At 47.7% G+C, this 19,132-nt stretch overlaps 1 protein-coding gene across 4 annotated transcripts in view; it reads left to right on the top strand.

Annotated features, from left to right (window-relative positions):
* The window catches only part of CACNA2D3 (calcium voltage-gated channel auxiliary subunit alpha2delta 3), an 860,181-nt gene that overhangs the window by 647,930 nt on the left and 193,119 nt on the right, over positions 1 to 19,132 (top strand). For all 4 annotated transcript variants that reach the window (XR_013960934.1, XM_080675067.1, XM_080675065.1 and 1 more), the window contains 4 exons: positions 7,854 to 7,937; positions 15,645 to 15,716; positions 15,976 to 16,037; positions 17,442 to 17,509. Coding sequence is in view for 3 of the 4 variants with exons in the window: in XM_080675067.1 (XP_080531193.1) it covers positions 7,854 to 7,937; positions 15,645 to 15,716; positions 15,976 to 16,037; positions 17,442 to 17,509 (286 nt within the window). In the remaining variant the exon portion in view is untranslated. The remainder of the gene's footprint in view (positions 1 to 7,853; positions 7,938 to 15,644; positions 15,717 to 15,975; positions 16,038 to 17,441; positions 17,510 to 19,132) is intronic.

Raw genomic sequence — 19,132 nt, 5'->3', positions numbered from 1 at the left:
GAAACCCAGCCGCCGAGCAGTAAGCCCAGTCTGACCGACAAAAGTGGTGGCGGGGCTGGCCACCTCCTCCCCACACACAGTGCCTATGACTCACGGAGACTCAGAGGACACTGATTTAAGATAAAGGTCATTTGGGTTTTCAAAGCGGCCTGTTAATTGTTGTTTCTTTAAAAAATACCAAAGCTGTTTTAGATTTACAGCGATCAAAAGAGTTTTGTAATCACAGTAAGAGCACGAAGGACGTTTCATCTTTGAGACACTTAAAAACACTAATTAATAAGAGTGTGGTACCTTTTAGAAAAAGGAAAAGGCTCCTTGTCTCGACATGCCCCATTGCCTCTCCCCCACCTTCCGGGTGCTTCCGGACACACCCTCGTGGCCAGCTTTCCCTCCGACGTATCTAGGCTTCTCATCTCCCCTTGAGCAGGAAGGACTTCATCTGCAAACTCAGAATCGTCAGCATTTCTCTCCTGGCCTAGCATCTGTGTCACCCAGGCACGCATATTCTCCAGTGGAGCCCATTGGGGGGTCACGCACGAGGGGCAGCACGACTTTCATGGACACCCGAGCCGCAGTGGTGTCACCGGGCCCTGCACGGCTTCTCTGAGCCAAGTGTTGGGTTTTGGTCATTGGGTGTCATAAAAATAAGACATCGTACATTGGGCGTGTGACTCGCATAATACTTAGCTCACTGCACTCACTCAGTATGTTGTAATTCTTCTTGACATAAATAAAATGGATGCTTGCATCCGTGGCCATCAAGGCCGGTTTCAGGGCAGCCTGAATGAGTCCGCTGTTAACAGAGACAGGACTGGCTGGTGAGAGTTGGCGTCCAGAGTGGTTCTGCAACCATCCGTGTGCCTGCTAAGCGCAGTCCATCCATCAGTAGCTGCCATCGGGGCTGAGGACATGCGTTGGCAAGGAGACCACATCCAGGTGGCAGTGCGGAGGGAGGTGAAGACCGGAGGCTCAGAAACCAGGCAGTCGGTTTTGAATCCGAGTCCCACTGCCTATTAGCCTGTCACCAAGGGACCTACATCCCTGGGCTCAGCATTTTCCCAGCTGGGAAGCAATGGTCCCTCCATTGGAGCTGGAGAATGAGATGAGGTATGTCCAAGCTCAGTGCCTGGCACAAGAAACAGTCACTCTTCATGACAATGAGAGGTTACGAGGGGAAATCTGGCCAGCAAAAATGGTTGCTTTTGTTTGTTTGTTTGTTTGTTGCTAAAGGCAGTGACTTAGAAAGCAGAACAGAGTGTCAGATTGTTGCTACATTTTATAAATTTCTTGTTAGAGAAACAATTAATTTAGAAAACTAAAAACAGTGACTTATCCTTGGGAAAGAGAGCAGAATATCGAGTGATGATCCCTGCATTGCGGGAGTGAGGGCAAATTTTTTTTTTCATTACTTGCACTTTTTATTTTTTTTCAAATTTTCTTGAAAAAATATTTTCATTTTTTTTTTCCAGAAGATAAAAAAAACACACAGCAATACGCAAACTGCTTAAATTGTAGCCAGGAGAATAGTGACTGATACCAGCTACTGGGAGCCCCCTTTCTGGGGTCCCCTCCACTGAAGCTGGACATACTGTGACAGACACAAACCTTGATTTGCAGACTGTAGGAGACAAGGCCTGTCTGGCCACCTGGTCAGGACACCATGTCCTTATATGAGAACTTTCCCTTTGACCTTGAGAAGAATTGGCCACCTTGCCAGGCTGAACTGTCTCTTTAAAGGAATAAAAATAGTAATAAACAACTGTACTGTTAAGACCTATTTTATTCTGTGAATGCACTCTCTTTGGATGAGCTCAGTGATGTAGGGGCTGCCATATCTCAGCAATGACATTAGCAGTTAAGAGTGCTGGCCCAGCGGGCATGTTCTCAAGCCCTATGTGCTAGGACATACTGTGTGCTCAGCCATGCTTGTACCCATTTGCTTCTCCACAGCCCTGTGAGCTGGATGCTGTTACCTTCATCTAAGAGGCTAGCAGGTGCGCACTAGCCCCCGGGGAGCTCAGACAAGTGCACACCAGCCCAGAGGAGCCCAGGCAATTGTACACTAGCCCCAGGGGAGTTCAGACAACTGCACACTAGCCCAGAGGAGCTCAAACAACTGCACACTAACCCAGAGGAGCTCAGACAAGTGCACACCAGCCCAGAGGAGCTCAAACAACTGCACACTAGCCCAGAGGAGCTCAGACAAGTGCACACCAGCCCAGAGGAGCTTGGACACGTGCTCACTAGCCCAGAGGAGCTCAGACACATGCACACTAGCCCAGAGGAGCTCAGACACGTGCACACTAGCCCAGAGGAGCTCAGATAAGTGCACACCAGCCCAGAGGAGCTCAGACAACTGCTCACTGGCCCGAAGAGTACATGCCTGTAGATGAAAACCTGATGGAAATGGGACTCTCACTCTGGGCCCTGGTTTTTAACTGCTCTCTTAACTGGCCTGATTCACTGTGGTGAATCATGATGTGCTACTCGAGGGCGTGAGATTATCCTTCTCTGACAGCTTCTCCATGCCTTCCCAAGGCTCACCTGGGCCTAGCTCAGTGCCTGATAAATATTCAGTGTCCAACAGTACCTTGGGGTATATGGGTGAACAAATGAGCAAGTGAGGGCATGAAGGGATGAAGGAATGAAGTGCCCAGTGACCATCAGACCCCACTCTCTTTTCATGGAGGGGAGAGGCCATGCCTTCTTTCCTTCTCTGAAGTGGCTGTTAGGCCTCTGAGATGAGAGGAGGCCAGGACCTCAGGCGATGTGGCCAAGGTGTTCACCAGCTGACGACCGTGGCTGCCCTGGAGGAGAAACATCTGCCCAGACAATGGCTGGCTCCCAGCCCACGGCCATACCCTTTCTGCAGATGGCATTAGCTTTGGGCAAAGCTTCTTCCTCTCCAGTTGTGGGCCTCCCACCCCATCTCCTTCCTTCCTGTTGGCAGCACGGAGCAGCACGTACCGTGTATCAATTATTAACACACACAATATTTGTTTCACAGAGGCTGCATGGATGTGTGTGGCTGATTTCCTCTGGCCCTTCCCAAAAGAACACAGAAAAACCAAAGGCATTTTCGGGTTTTTCAAACCAACATGAACATGGCCACCACTGTAGCCCATCCCATTATGATTACAAAGTGGGTCTGCAGGTAACACAGGCACTCATATCCAGACAGTCACCACTGCAGGAAGGTCTGGCCCGTCACACACCCCCAGATGGTTCCAGCTTCCTCCTCAGATGGGTGCCCCTCTGGTCCCATCCTCCTAGGCCACAGGCTGGCTTGTGTGTTCACCACATCTGGCCTTTATTTAAAACTCCACCTCAAAGTATTTCATAGCACAGAATATCTTTCCTTATTAAATTCTCCCTCACATATTTTTTTCATAAAACAGGCACCAAAAACTACAAACCTACCTGTGGCTCTCAAAGTATCTGTTTATAAACCTTTGGAAACCGTTTGCAATTCGTTAATCACATTTTCAAAGGAAGTTACAGATTACAGATACACTAACAAATGCCACATACGGTGCCTCAGCCCCAGTAACAAGATCCTCACGCAGGGAAAAGGGAGAGGGGCTGGTGGACCTGGGGTTTGTCCCAGGCCCAGTCCCATGGGAGAGGGGAGAGCTGGCCTGGGAGATTTGAGAATTTGGTTCTTTTTCTGTCTCTGTCTGTAGCCACACACATATGTCCTCTCAAGGGGAAAATAGATACAGAGGATCAGCCTGTCTCAACATGTAATTTGTCTCGATTAGCATTAATGTAATCGAGGGATTCCCTATAGGAACACCAAATCACATGTTCCTAAATTGTCATTAAAGTACCAAAGTTTGTGAACAGTTCAGTTAAAGCATACTTTTAAAGTAGTTCATTTTAGAAGAAAAAAATAAAGAAATACTCTATACAAGTTGGAACCCTGTTGACTACCTGTGCTTGAAATTCAAGCCAGCTTTTACAAATCTTTAAAAAGGTAAAAAGGGTCATGTGGAGAGAATGAAACATCTGAAAGAATACGGATTCCAGGCACAGCTTGATTCTGGTGTGCATACCTGGTTTCAGGACTTGCTTCATATCTATTCTCTGCTTTCTCTGCCCCAACATCATTCCCAGGAAGTAGTGGCCGCGGTGGCCACGAGGAGCTCAAGTTCACATCCTCCCACCTTAGTGATGCTGATGGATGGAGAGCCTCTTTTTCTGGGCAAATCCAGGAAAGCATCCCAGATAGAGTCTCAGTTGGGTTGGCCTCTGAACCAATCTCTGTGTCCTGGAGGGATCTGGGTCTTCCTCCCATGCTCAGGTCACTTGCCTACCTCTGAACCAAGGAGGTCTTACCTCCACTAGAACTACATTTATTGAGAGTAGGGTCAAGGAGTTCCCTATAGGAAAAAATGAAAGATTACCACGTAAGTGGGGGAGAGGGGAATGGATGGTGACAATCTATAGGACAGGTGTATTCCTAAAGAAGGTCCAATCTCTGGCCATTTAATATGTTTTTTAATGGGGGACATGACAAATTATGCTAGCGCTTACTCATCATTCCCAACCTGTTTCATATATGCATCAGACCACTGGCTTTTCCTTTTCTCACCCATATTAATCATCTGGTTACATACTATATTCTAAGGAGCTCACGCATTACTAAAGACCCACATGGAAAGTGGTTCAGACCTGTTACACGTGCCGGGTTAAGGACACATTGCAGAGGGCCATTCCTACAATGGGGTTCCGGAGGAAAGACCCCAGCCCTGTCTGTTTCTCAGTGAAATTCAATTACAGAGATTTGCTGGACTATGGTGGCTCATTGATCTATATGCTGGGAAGTCTTACTTCCCCTGACTCTCTAACCTCTTCAAGTTTCATGAATGCCAGGAATATAATGTACTTCATTTCTTGAGTGATTATTTAAACAATGAAGAAAAGCCATGTTAGGAATGGTCAGAAATCCAGGGTTCGCTGCAGTTCCACTTGTGCCAGGTGCCATCTAAAAGGACTTGGGTTCTTTAGCACAAGTACACATTTTTCTACCAGGAGTGTTTGAGTCCCAACTTGGTGTTGAGTATACAACACTTGGTGTATAACATACACACCAGGCCCTAAGCGGTTTGGCTCAGTGGATAGAGCGTTAGCCTGCAGACTGAAGTGTCCTAGGTTCGATTCCAGTCAAGGGCATATACCTTGGTTGTGGGCACATCCCCAGTAGGGGGTGTGCAGGAGGCAGCTGATTGATGTTTCTCTCTCATCAATGTTTCTGATTCTCTATCCCTCCCCCTTCCTCTCTGTGAAAAAAAAATCAATAAATTATATTTTTTAAAAGATACACACCAGGTGAAGACATATGTGTGTGATTGTCTGACATTATCCTTTTCAACAAATCTTTCGAACCTGTCTATGGTTTGCAGAACGGTGACCTGCAAAATTATTGCATGGGTCCCCTTCATTTCATGGAAATGAAATATTAGCCAGTTGCATACAGTGAGCCTATGTCTTCACCAAGAAGGCCAGGGCTCTCAGGAATCATGCTAGCTACATATTAAGGGTTTATTTTGTGCCTGGAAATGTGTTCCCCACTTCACATGTAGCATCTATTTAATCCTCTCAACCTCCCTTGGCTGTGGAGGTGCTCGTATGTTTCCCATTGGCAACTGAGAAAAAGGGAGCTTGGAGCAGCTGGACACCTTGCTCAGTCACATGCCTGATAAGGGGCAGGACCATTGTGCTCCCCTCTTCTAACGAAGACAGGTGGATACTTTTTCTGAGGCTGAGGGGGGCATTTGGTGCTCTGGACCGTGGGATTTTTTTTAAGTTTCTTTAACAGTGGTTGAAATAACAGGAGGTTTAGCCATGACATTTTGGTCAGGGGCTGTGGTAGGTGGGGGTATCCTCCCCCATACTGGCTATATGATCTAATCTATCTTGTTATTTGATGTGTTATTTAACGTGTTAGAGCCCATTTTCCTATATGCATGATGGGCAAGGACTTGACCTTCCAGAGGCAGAAGGTGATAAACTGTCAGCAAGTCCTTGGGGAAGAATGTCCAATAAATGGAGGTTGAATAAATGATTAAAGGGGCATTTTGAAGCAACCAATGGAAGTACTTCCACCAAAAAGATAGTTTAGACCTAGCATTAGGCTACCCAAGAAATTGTGAAGGTCCCCCTTTAACAGTCGGAATCTGGGCTGCATGAACTTCTGCAGTGCCTGGTGGCTCTGTGATGGCTCTTACTAAAATGGGACTTGGACCATTAGCACAGGTTACAATGGTCCAAGAATGTCTGAATCCCCCATCACACCTCCTCACTGAGACTCAGGCAACAGCCCCCTGACCTTGTCCTCTTCCTCCCACTCAGCTGGCCTGGCTCTCCTGAGCACAGAGCTGCCCTGCATACACGGACTTTCCATAACAGGATCCAACCGAGAGTCTGCTATCATTTACAGCGGCTTCTGAGGGAACCACTGCCCCTCCTCTTCATCTGGAGCGGGTCTGATGTCATAGCACTCACTGTGAACGCTGTTAATCGGAAACCTGGGGGCAGGAAGGGAAGGCCGGGAGCAGGGCTCCTCAGGGCCCTGCCCCTTGGAGGCGAGATGGCCTTCCTGGATGTTGGGGGTGGGCAGTCTCCAGAGATGTCTTGGGGTTCCAGAAATGCAGTCAAAATGAAGAAGGCAAGAGGATAGGGGACCACCTGACCCTGCTTGGCCCCACAGGGGCTCTCGGTCTGGTCTCTCTCCCTTAGACATCACTGGGACCAGGTTGGACCTGTCTGGTTTCACCTGTGGACAGTGATTTTCTCCATCATGTCTTATGTGCCCTCAGCACCAGTCTCCATAGTAGCCAGTGTTCAAAATGGTAACTTGTGGTTTCAGAATCTTAGAATCTTACCAATTAAATCCAAAGACGGCCAATTTAGAGAGAAAAGCAAACAACAACAGACTACATACATATATTTTCCCCAGTCTGACGTTAGCCATATCTTACTGTATAGGGGTCGCTTCTCCTCAGCCTGCAGTAGAGGGCAGACTTTCCCACATTATAAGCGCCCACCAGCCAACAATGAAGACCAGAGACAGGAGTGTCCAGACCAGGAACATCCGGTTGATAAAAGGGTGGGCTTGCAAGTGACTAATGCCAGTGATTTAGGGAGGAAATCCTGAAACCACATGCCCAGTTATGAATGCACTCACCCACTTTTCCAGAGAAATGCCCAAATGGCCTTTAGATCTGGCAGCGATTCCCAACACCCACATCCAGCCCGGGGGAGGCAGCGTGCTGAGCTCAGGACTGCCGGGGCCACTGGGGTGGCAGGAAGACGTTTCTGTGTGTCTGCACAATGTTACTAGGATGTTGAACCCACCTGTGGAGAGTGGTGCTTTTGTAGCCTAGCCAAGGGTGTGGAGTACATTGAGATAGGCGGTAGAGTGGAGAAGCATAAAACATAGAAGGATGCCACTCGGTGTTTGGTACCATATGTAAGACGCCCTTTCCTGTGTTTTAAACGGGTGGTTTTAGAGCTTTGTTGTGGAGGAAAGGCTCCCCACATCTCACGTACAAGCCCTCTGAGGAGGGGAAACTCTCATTTGCATCTGGTGATTTAGAGCCATGAGGTTCACTAGGTAAATTCATAGCAAGCAAAGAATGGACTTGTATATTCTCCCAGCCAATGTTTGTAGACATCTGGCCTCAGCTTTCCTGCCTTTCAAACCTCTAGGCCTGGTACCCGGCTGGGCCTCTCATTGATGTCCCTCCATTCATGGTCCCCATCCTCAGAACAGGACTCAGGAGGATAAAGGTTGCCCTGCTGGTCATCTCATGGAAGTGTTTTCTCTTTCTGTCTCTTCCCCTTGCTAGTACGAAGAAGGGAAAAAGCGAAGGAAACCTAACTACAGTAGCGTGGACCTCTCCGAGGTCGAGTGGGAAGACAGAGACGATGTGGTAAGTGATTTGTTTTCAAGTCTGGTGAGGAGGGAGCTCCATTGTACCCACTTCTGTACTTGAAGGCTGCCCCAGGAGCCAGCAAGAGGCCTACCAGGGGGACACCTGGCCACCAGAGGGACGCGGACACAATGGGCCCTTGTACTGAGTTTGGAGTTTATAACTCTCCCGCTGGTCAGACTGGTGCTGACAGGCCAGCCACCAGCCTGCTTTGCACAATCTGCAAAACCACCCCCTGGTGGGCTCTGGTCCCTTCTGCAGCTGATGAATACATACGCCTCTTCAGTGCACTTGGTGGGACCATCCCTGTCAGGGAGCCTGGGTGGGGGACTCTGCCCTGGGCAAAGTCAGGGTCAGAGTTCACCTGTCAGGATTTCATGTTTCTGCTTGGTGGGCCACCCCCTTTCCTAGGCAGGAACAGCCTTTCCTCCTTTGCAGGCCATTACCAAAGCCACATGCCCATTTCCCACACCGATTCAGACGCTGGTACTGCATCCAGAACTTCCCTAGGCCCACAGCTTAACCCCGTCAGCCTTTGTGATACGTCCTCATTAAGTCAGACTTGTTAGACATGGCTGCCTTTGTGTGAATGCAGGCGGATGCTCCTTATTTAAATCATAAGTACCCAGGTGTTTCTGTCCACATACTTGCCCTTCACCTTCTTCCCATTGTCTCCTATTGCCTCTCTACCAAGGCTGTGTTCTTCTGCCCTCATCCTCCCCGATTTGTCGGTGTCCTCACTTAAGTGTCACCACTGGGTCGGCATTGTGCCCATCCCTCACTCTGTCCTGCTCTCGAGAGAGGTATTAGGGGAGCCATTGAAGTTCCCAGGCTGGGTTCTCATGCTTCCAGAAATGTGGCCGGCCTGGTAGTTCTCTCGCTGTAGCTTTCTTCTCTCATCCTCGCTCCCTGGACTCTCATCCAGCATAAATCGCTGATTTTCTTTCTTGCTTACAAAATGCCAGAACCATTTCTGTTTCATAATGTAACCTATTTTCTTCTACATTTGTCCTAAGTCTTTGTAAACCCAGGTTCAGACAAAATGATTTTGCTGTTTGATAAGAAGCAACTTCCTCATCTGCACTCTTTAGCACACACGCAGGGGGTCAGTGGCCTGGTAGAGTTTTACATTTTCTCGTTCTTACACATTGTCATCAGGATTCATGTCAGGTTCTTTGGATTGTGCTGCACCTAATGTACATGTCATTTCTTTTCAACCTGCGATCCCAAGAATCAGACTAGCCCAGCCCTGAGGAGCGCAGCCTGGGTTCAGATCTGCTGCTTGCTGGCTGCTGGCCCCGGGTCAGCTATGATCCTGTCTGCACCTCAATTTTGTTTCTTGTTCTTTAGTTTTGTCCCATTAAATGAGTCTAATGATAATAGTAACTACTTCATAGAGCTGTTTTGAATATTAAATGTGTTGATATGTTGAACAATATAAATGAAAGTGCCCAGGTGTGGGCATGGGGAGCGCTATGAGTGGCAGCCACTGTTATTGTCATCATCATCGGTCCTCAGGAGACCTTCTCATCAGCCATTGTCCTGTGGACTGACAGTTGCTAAACTGTCTCAGGAATCTCCAAAGGGTGCCTCCCATTGTTTCCTTTCTCTTCCACCTTCACTTTATCTGTTGTTTATTGTGCCTTCACTGGACCTTTACGTTTTCTCTCCCAGAAGGCATGAACTTGTCAACATGCTTCCCCATCCCTTCCTCATTCCCACTTTAATGAATGTGGAGGGTGGAATTAATAATGCTGATTCTTCCTCCAGAGCCCCATGTCCAGGAAGCATCCCTCTGCTGGTCACTAGTCACCGCTCGGCTGACACTCACTTCTCCTGGGTCTGTGACTTGAGGACATTTATTACATGGCAAACCCTAGTCATCACCTGTGCCCCAGTTAGTTTTCAGTGAGGTGCTATCTCCTTTTACTAAGGATGGTTTGGAATATGCTCTTATTTCCTTGCCTCATCCTCCTTTCTCACGGGAGCTGCAGAGTGTCGGGTTCCCATCCCTGTGTGTGTCCTTCACCTTTACCCGACTCACAGCTGGGTCTGGGCGTTCACCCGAAGAGGTCCTGCATCCCCAGCAAGTCCAATGCTCTTGCTCTGCACAGATGGGTCTTTGGTTGTCTCTTGGGTTTGGGTCTCCTGTCTTGTCTTGTCACCTTGGGAGACAGTACATTTGAAATGTGAGTTTCTTCACTATCAACATGCTCAAGTGGAAAAGTCCAAGTCGCCATTTCTCCCCCAGGGAATTGCACTCCACTGATTGGAGAATTCTGGAATCTGCACCAAGCATCTTTGTGAAATCTACACAAAGTCCCATATGCCCATGTGCCTACCATCGGTGTTTGCATGAAGTAGCAAAAGGCGGGCTTTAGGTTAAGACCTGGGAAAGACCAGGCAATCAGACGCCATTTAGGAAGAAGCAGTGCAAGGCTGCCTGGCTGCAGAGAACTTCTTGGAAGAGGCACCCTCCTTCTCTGGGCAACTAGGCTTTCGTTGAATGTAATGACCATGTTTATAACACAGATCCTATGTACTTCCAAAGCAGGTGTGAGGTCACATATACTATTTATTATTATTATTATTATTATTATTATACTTCTTTATTGTTCACATATATTATTAAAACACATGCAAAATAGGACTGGATAAAATTTTTAAAATTTTTAAGATCAGAAATCATTTACAGGAGAATGAGTGAGCCTTCTGGCTCCAGGGTTAGCCAGGCCTCATGTCAACAATACGATGAGTAGGACAGCTCTGGTGGGCACAGTGAGCCAGGAAGTGAGCCTGACACATGCAGCTCAGACTAAATCCCGGTCCTGATCACCTCTTAGAGGAAGAGGCATCTTTAAATCCCCAGGGATGCTGAAAGGAATTGAGGGTGATTTTTGTCTTATTCTTATTATCTTTTAGTCGTTCCCAAACTTTCCACCATGAGCAGGATTATTTCTATAAACAGAAGAAAGCTGATATCAGTAGGAACTCCCACACACTGAATTCTCCCTACAGGCCAGTGCTGTGCTAAGTGCTGTGTGTGGACCAACTTGTTTATTCCCCATAACAATCCTGAGATGTTGATGTGATTGCTGTCCTCATTTTACAGCTAAAGAAACTGAGGCAGAGTTGCTGTAATGGCCCAAGAGCACTGAGTGTGGATTCCACGCCAGGCATCTGGCCCCAATGCTCTTGACCATGTTGGTATGACTTAGAAGGAGCCCCTGAATCCAAGAGTCCATGGAGACACCCTGTATCAGTGCCTTATATGTGTCATCCTCCCCTAAGGGGTGCAGAAAAAACGGGGTGTACCTGGCACATAGCTGCTGAACAAATGCTGTGGTCGTGGTGTGAGTATGGCCCCATCTGGTTCTGCCTTGAGTCCAGCTGAAATCCCTTGTGTTGCAGTGTAAGCCCTACCCTCATCCCCCACCCCCGCAACTCACTTCTTCTTACTTGGGATGACGCTGATAGAAAGATTCCTCTGAGTCCTTTCTTTCCAAAGCCCTAGCGACCTCTTCTCCTGCAATGTATTTCTGAGACCTTTGGCTGTTTAGTTTGTTCTTTACACCCGTTCCTGTACCTCTTCAGCTTATGATTGAGCCTTGGGAACCCAAACCAGCACAGCATGCCTGAGAGCCCAGGCTGAAGCAGGGAGAGAGAGAGGATTTTGTTGTATACGTGCTCTGTGTCTGAGTCTGTATTCACCTTCCGGTTGAAGGCTGGCTCAGGAATAACAGACCTGTTTATCCACTGACCTCCCTTCCCCTTGAAGCTGTTGGCTTGGCCAGGGTCACACCCATTGGGGCCAGAAGCGTATGCCGCCTGTGCACCCGCAAAGGTGAGGCTCCTGTTCTGATGCGGATGATGAACCTCCGATTAGGAGAATAAGTTCTCTTTTTTAGAATTATACACAAAACCTAAGGTGATCAGGGACTCTGGGGGAAGCTTCCTTAATGAGCTCTGACACGAGAGGAGAGCTGCAGGCCCACAGTGGAACTGGAAGTATGGCCACCAGTCATTGTTAGTCAAGTGGGTGCTTTGAGTGGTCAGCAAAGTTGCCTCAGCTTCGGGGTGCAGGTGAGAGACAGACCCTCTGGGGTTCCGGAAGCACATCTGATCTGGATAAGGCAGGGCCAGGGAAGGGGGTGGTTTCAGATTCTTGTTTTCAGCCTGCAGAGGTTTGTCCTGTATCTTATGGACCACACTGGGGTGAGAGCTGCTCTAATGCCCACTGCATGGGCTCACTAGCAAATGCTGGCTCTCTGATAGGGAAACATAAAGGAATATCATTGACGTTTTCATTTGCCTTTCTTTGACTGTATGTCAAGTTGAACATCTGCACATGTGACTTTTTAAAATATATTTTTACTGATTTCAGAGAGGAAGGGAAAGGAAGAGAGAGATAGAACATCAATGGTGAGAGAGAATCATTGGTAGGCTGCCTCCCACTGAGGATCGAGCCTGCAACCCGAGCATGTGCCCTGACCAAGAATCGAACCATGATCTCCTGGTTCAGAGGTCAATGCTTAACCACTGAGCCATGCTGGCAGGGCTGCACAGATTACTTTTTGACGGCTACATAACACTCTGACACGAGCACACCCCAACTCCTTTGGAGGCTTCCCTCGCCAGGCCATCTTCGTTGCTCCAGTTGCTCCTGCTGTAATCCAGGTGGCGGTGGGTCCAGGGAAATCAGACACTCGGGCAGCACCGCTGACGACACCCTTCCTGCTGGGTGGGGGCTGATAGCATTGTCACTCCCCTCCTCTTTCGCCTCCTCTCTGGGTACCGCCACGGAACCCAGACCCTGGGGCTGGTGGTACCCCTGACTTACCATAGCACTCGGGCGAGCTGTCCCCTTCTGCAGCCTCACTCCCCTAGGATGGAAAAGTGACATTGCTGTGCTCCAGCCCCACAGGGCTGTACCGTCACTGTTCAGCCTATTGAAAAATCACCAACCTCCTCCGTCCTCTGGCAGTGAAGACGGAAAACCAGCTTCCCGCCAGCCCCAGGCCACAGGGCTTCAGCCTGTGGGAGAGCCTGCTGGGATGTCAGACCTAAGTCTACTGCGTGGTCAATGTGTAAAACATTTCCTTTGATTTAAAAAAAAAATGGCCAGAAATAGCAGTAAATTATTTTTCTATTAATACTACACAACTTTTCTATTAATGCTTTAAATTTGTCCAAATGCTTTCTCTCCTGATTTGAAAAGCAGAAGTAACAGGGTGGATTCAGGGGGCAGAGAGCCTGTGTGGCCATGGGTGAGTGTCGTAACACTGTGCCTCAGTTTCCCTTCCTGGAAAGCAGGGATAATAATGATCCCTTAAGAGTTGGTTCTGAGACTCTTAAAACCTGGGCCTGGCACATAGTAAGAGCTCAGTGTCTGTCATATTACCCAAGCCTCCTAAGCCTGCTACACAGTTTAGATAGCACCTGGCGGAACCCCGGGGTATGGAAGTCCTCACTCATGAACACTTCCGGCGGGATGAATGAAGTCGAGGAAACTGAGCCACAGTGAGGTCAGGGGACAGTGGTGTGTGTCATGGTAAAGCCTGGCGCGTGAGCCGTGATGTCCTGCGTTACCTCTCTGTCCCGTGGCTGGCTCTTTTCGGTCGGTGCCAACCTGGAGGTGGCTATGAACAGCAGTTCTCAACCTGAGGAATGAGGGGGTAGTCCCCAAATTCATTCAGTTGTTCCTGAGCAGCAGGGAAAGGCTATGGGGGATCTGTAAGACCAGGAGACACCAGGCTGCATCAGAGAAGCTGTAGTTCTCACGTGGCTCACCATCAAGAAAGTCTGAAAAACACTGGTTCACAGCACGGGCATCGGTGCCAAGCACACTAGAGTTTGAATCCTAATTTATGATGCGACTGAGAGGGGTCTGACGGTAAAGAAAGTGAGGGGGGTGATAAGGAAGATGCTGCTGCTGCTGCTGATGTCGATGGAGGGCAGCCAACGTTGACTGAGTGCCAAGGGGGTACCAAGTACTCTCGTGAATATTAGCTCCTCTAATCCTCCCTAAGTCTCTGTGAGATGGGTACTGTCATTAATTCCATTTTGCAGAAAGGAAACTGAGGCACAGAGGGGTTAATTGATGGGTCTAGGATCACAAAGCCAGTTCCAGGGTCCATCCCTTCACTACAGTGCTATCCTGCCCCACAGGTCAGTGTTCAGTAAGTGTAACCTACTTTCATTCATATTGAAGAAAAGGGGAAGACCAGACTGATCGTCTAAGCATTTGCCTCCAGAAAGCGTCCATGACCCTAACCCAGGATATTCCCAGACCCCTGCTGACTGCTCTGTGCTACAGGGAGGTGGGGTGGGGAGGCACAGAGGGTGGGGAGGCTTACCTAATCTCTGTCTTGCCTGGGGAATGTGAGAGGGGAAGGTCCCAAATGGCTTTAGGCAGGCACCAGAAAGAGGAAAAATGAAAACCATGTTAAAGATAAATGGAGCCGTTCTTAAAAGTTAGAAAGTAGACTTAATTAGGACCAGCCCTCCCCATCCAAAACCACAAAAGTTAAAATGGGAAAATATTTCCAGAAATGCCCATTATATATTGTTCAAAAATATCTAGAGTAAAAAAAAATATGTTTTATTTTATGCATGCCTCCAGATAAAAATTATGCTTTTACCCTGTCTCACAGAGGATGGGAATGCGAACCCAGTTCTAGACACCCTGAATCAAACTGAGGTTGCCTGCAAGCGTTGCAGTTTTCTATCACCTAGATCTTATTCAAGCTCCTCAACGAAGAAAAGAGGGGCAAGGATGAAAAAAGCAAAAAAGAAAGAAAACCCAGCACAGGGCTGGGAAGGAGCCTTTCCTGACAGGCTGTGGCACGTCAGCATCTGCTCCTGTTCCATTAAATGGCCTTCCCTGTCGTCTCCCATTGGTGCCCATGACGGCACATCTTTCATCACTGTGTCTGCTGTCCTTCTCTGAACTCATGGAAGGGCCACACATAATTAGGAGAGGTCAGCCAGGGGTGGGGGAGGGAGCCAGGCTCCCTGCTCCGAGGGGACCTCCAGAAATCAGATAGAAGGTCACCCTGTTCCCTGCCTGTCAGTGTCAGCGAAGCCATTAATTGGCCCTGATTTCTCTGAGAGCATTTGGTGATGATTCATGCTATGAAAAGCTAATCCCTGGCTTCCAAGTTGTTGGTCTCGTGTGTGTGTGTGTGTGGAGGGGGGTGGGTGGGAGGGGGGGGACGGGTGTTTGAAACTACTGTGTAGGAAAACGCCTTTAACCCACATTTGGAAAATTTATTTCTCCATAACAAACCATTGCCCTTTTTGGGAATGTAACTTATCCCCGGAGATATTCTTACTGCTTGAGTATGTTGGGGGTTTGTCCTTGGACTCCTCAACATTGCATAGGCTTTTCTGCCGGTGTTGCCTGAGGTTTACCCCAGCACCCCAAATTGAAGTTGAGAGTCATTTATTTATTTATTGCAGTTAGCCTCTCTCCCCTTGTCCAACAGCCATTGGGTGCTGATTGTGCAGAAGCCCTGTTTCCGAGGTCTGAGTGCCACATGCAGACTCACCATGAAAGCAGCCACGATGCGGCAGGAAGCAGCCCAGATCCGTCTTACCTCTGCATTGCACAGGCCTCCATTGTGCCACCGAGCCGGAGGGTGCAAGGTGTCCCTATGGTTTGGTAACCCAGGGGAGAGCTAACACTGTTCTCTTTTATCATTTTAGTTACGAAATGCCATGGTGAATCGAAAGACAGGGAAGTTTTCCATGGAGGTGAAGAAGACAGTGGACAAAGGGGTACATTTTTCTCAAACATTCTTGCCGCTTAATTTAAAACAAACCACTGTGAAAAATTAGCTTTTGAAAGCTCTATCTGGAATAAATATCTTTCGCTGAGATCATTTTTCTCTTGTCTTTACTTATCTCAAACAAGATTCATGTAGTACTGTTAACCTGATCATAGTGTGTCCATTTATTTTTATTTATTTCTGAAAACGTCACCTAGCAGACTAACCATGTTTTCTTTTCTCTACGACCTTTTTTTTTTTCAATCTAGAAACGGGTTTTGGTGATGACAAATGACTACTATTATACAGACATCAAGGGTACTCCTTTCAGGTAGAGCTGACCATATACATGGACATTCCATCAGACCCATCAGTTGTGTTTGTACAAAACCTGCTGACACTCTCAGAGCTCATCATCTGAAGATAACCAGGCACCCTGCCCAAAGGCTGGAGCGAGTGAGGAAGGGCCTCTGCCCAGGCTGCTTTGGTTTTTGGTTTCCAGGAGGGGGAAGATGGTTCAGGCTCATGCAGGGCAACTCACTCAAGTGTCTTGGCTTTTGCATCTCATTATCCAGCAAATAAGTTTTGGGGGTTCCAACAAAGTTGGGGAGAGACAATTTCAGAGGGTTACCAGGGTCCTTAACCATCTAACTTGCTGCCTAGTGAGTTTCATTTCACCTTTTATTTCCATGACCCAAAATTAAAAAAAAAAAAAAAAGAATCCTTCAAACCTGGAGGGAGCATACCCATCACCACATGCTGTACTTCCATTTTAATTTCTCTGAATTGTCCTCTGTGCTTGTCCACCTTTGAATCCTGTTATTTCTCTTTGTAACAGTCCTGGAAAATGGCTTTGCCTCCTGCCTGCTTACAGATGCGTACGTGGCATTCTGACGTCTCCCGCTGCTGTTCCCGCAGCGTTGGGACACCTGTGGTCAAAAGTGATTTCAGTGGGGCTGCTTCCTGTTCCCAAACGGTTGCCTCACAGAGCTAAGGAGAGAAAGAATTTACTGGCTTTAGATTAATCTGAAAACTAAGTGATGGATTGCTGTCACATATGGCCAGGCATCATGAGTAGGTTCCATTGGAACCAGAGCAACGCAGGGAACACTAGACTGCTAAGGGTATTTGCCAAATGAAGAGACGGTGTTTTCAAAGCATGGTCTCTTACTTTAGACAAATAGAGAAAGTGGCTTACATCAGGCCCGTGAGGGTGTGAGAACGCTGTTAGGCTAGGGAGAAAGTGGAGCAAAGAAGCCCACAGAACAGTCATGTGATGACACTCAAGCGATGGTAGAAGTTTTCCTTTTTGCCCTTGGGAAGGGGTTAATTTGTCCTAGTCCCAAACTCTAAGACCCGCCTCTGGCTGAATGTAGGGCAGCGGTGCAGGGGTGCGTAAGGTGGTAGCGAAGAGCAAGGCAAGTGACCCTTTTGAGGGAGTCCAAGAAAAGGGCTTGCGAGGGGGCTGCACAGCTTGCCACACCTCTTTGTAAACACGCGAGAGCCGCCAATTGCTGCGGGCACTTCCAATCAAAAAATGTACTTTGAAGCAGCTGATTGAACCTAAGAAAAACCAACACCAACTATAATCAGTGGGGTTTTGAAAATAAACTGTTGGAAAAATTGTTTACAGAACATGAAATGGCAATGTGAAAATGGAAAATAAGAAGTTAGCCCACAAGTCTATTCCAGTCGATGCCATGGGTCTCAAGGTCTGCTTTGTTTCTCTGCACAGTCTAGGTGTGGCGCTCTCCAGGGGCCATGGGAAGTATTTCTTCCGAGGGAATGTAACCATTGAAGAAGGTAAGATGCCGCCATGCTCAGTCTTATCCTTACTGTGGGAAGGAAGCCCGGGCACCTACCGTGGGTTCACTGAAGAACTTGGGCGTCTGTCCAACACTCTGGCCAATCCCTGGACATTTGACTCAACTAATTGTCACTTGATGTCACCTGCTTTCCTACACTGATTCCGAATGGTGGGAACCCCAACCAGTGGGGCCTTCTTTATGATTTCATTTATTTATATTCTACTTTAATCCACAGAGTGGTGGAGGCCACTCAGAGGAATCATCCTCTATATGCTTCTCACCCATAAAAATCAGTCCCAAGAAAAATATAAATTAGTGTAAAAACTCAAGCCAAGGAAAAAAAATGAAAACAAAAATATGCAAGCCTTGGTCTCCTACACATTTGAGCCACAAATTTCACTTGAGTTTCATGGCAGCCCGGGTCCAAAGGGTCCAAAGGGAACTGTGCTCATTTCAATGATTTCCATAGGTCAGAAGGTGTAAGTGGCCCCTTCAGATTCCCAGACCCTCTGGTCTTCAGAAAGCACTGTAAACTCCTAGTAACGGGTAGCAGTTGTTATAGTTCTTTAAGACTATAATAGTTGTCACACCCTTACTGTCCTTTTCATCTCCCCACAACCTGGTAGCTCAGGAAAGTTATCTTTCTGTTTCAGCAGCTCACAGGGAGGGGTGGCCTCTGAAGGGCTTCACTCCCAAAGTGGCGGCCTTGAGTGCATCCCTTGCCCAACCTGGGTGTTCAGCTTTGTGTCTCCACAAAGAAGGAGTTGGGCTAGATCAGTGCTCTGTCTGGGTGTCCCCAGGGGGTATGGCCAAGGGCAGAAGGTCTGTTTCAAGTCAGATTTTAATTAAAGCTGGTTACTAATGAATGAGAAGAACTTCCAGCAGCTGGACCACCTTGTGGCTCAGATGTAGCTGAGAATGAAGCATGAGATCGGTTGTCCCTGAGATGCCAGTTATAGACAGTCTTCTGGTTTACCGCTGATTCTCCATGCTGTTTCACAGGTGCTGGTTTTTGTCTCCCAAGCAATGGTGTCATCTCAAGGAATAAGAAGGAGAGGGAAGGGAGATCATAGTGGCCTGGTCAGAACTCAGAGCGTGCCCATTGAAGAGCCAATCAATTATGTGGCCTCTTCCCAGAGACATGCAAGAGAAAACAGGCTACTTTGTGACATGGACAAAATACTCAATAGGATGTATTCTCCAAAATTATTATTTTTTAATTCTATAAATTTCTGGCTCCAGGAGCCATGTGTAGCTCTGTGGATATCACTGCCTATGAAGCCAGAAAATATATGTCTAAGCCATCTGAAGTCAAGCTGAGGAAATAGCCCATGGTCAGAAAAATCGAAGATTATGAATAGATTATTGGCCTCTCATGTATCCATTCCCTTAGTCAATCCTCAATACGTGGTCTGCAAGTTGTTTTGCATGGTCTTTTGGATCATTTTTTTAGTCACTATCTTCTCCCTGTATGTCCCACAGCTGTTAGGCTGAGAGTCAGGTAGAGATAATTTCAGAGCTAACTGTAACCACCATGCAAGAAATTAGTTTGAATCCTCAGCAAGGGGGAGAGTGTCTGGTTATCCACAAAAATGAGGTCAGATCTTCCTCTCTCTCT

The sequence above is a fragment of the Plecotus auritus genome, assembly GCF_963455305.1.
Source record: "Plecotus auritus genome assembly, chromosome: 6".
NCBI lineage: Eukaryota > Metazoa > Chordata > Mammalia > Chiroptera > Vespertilionidae > Plecotus > Plecotus auritus.
Note: the sequence above shows the minus strand (reverse complement) of the source record. Positions and strands in the feature narration are given on the sequence as shown.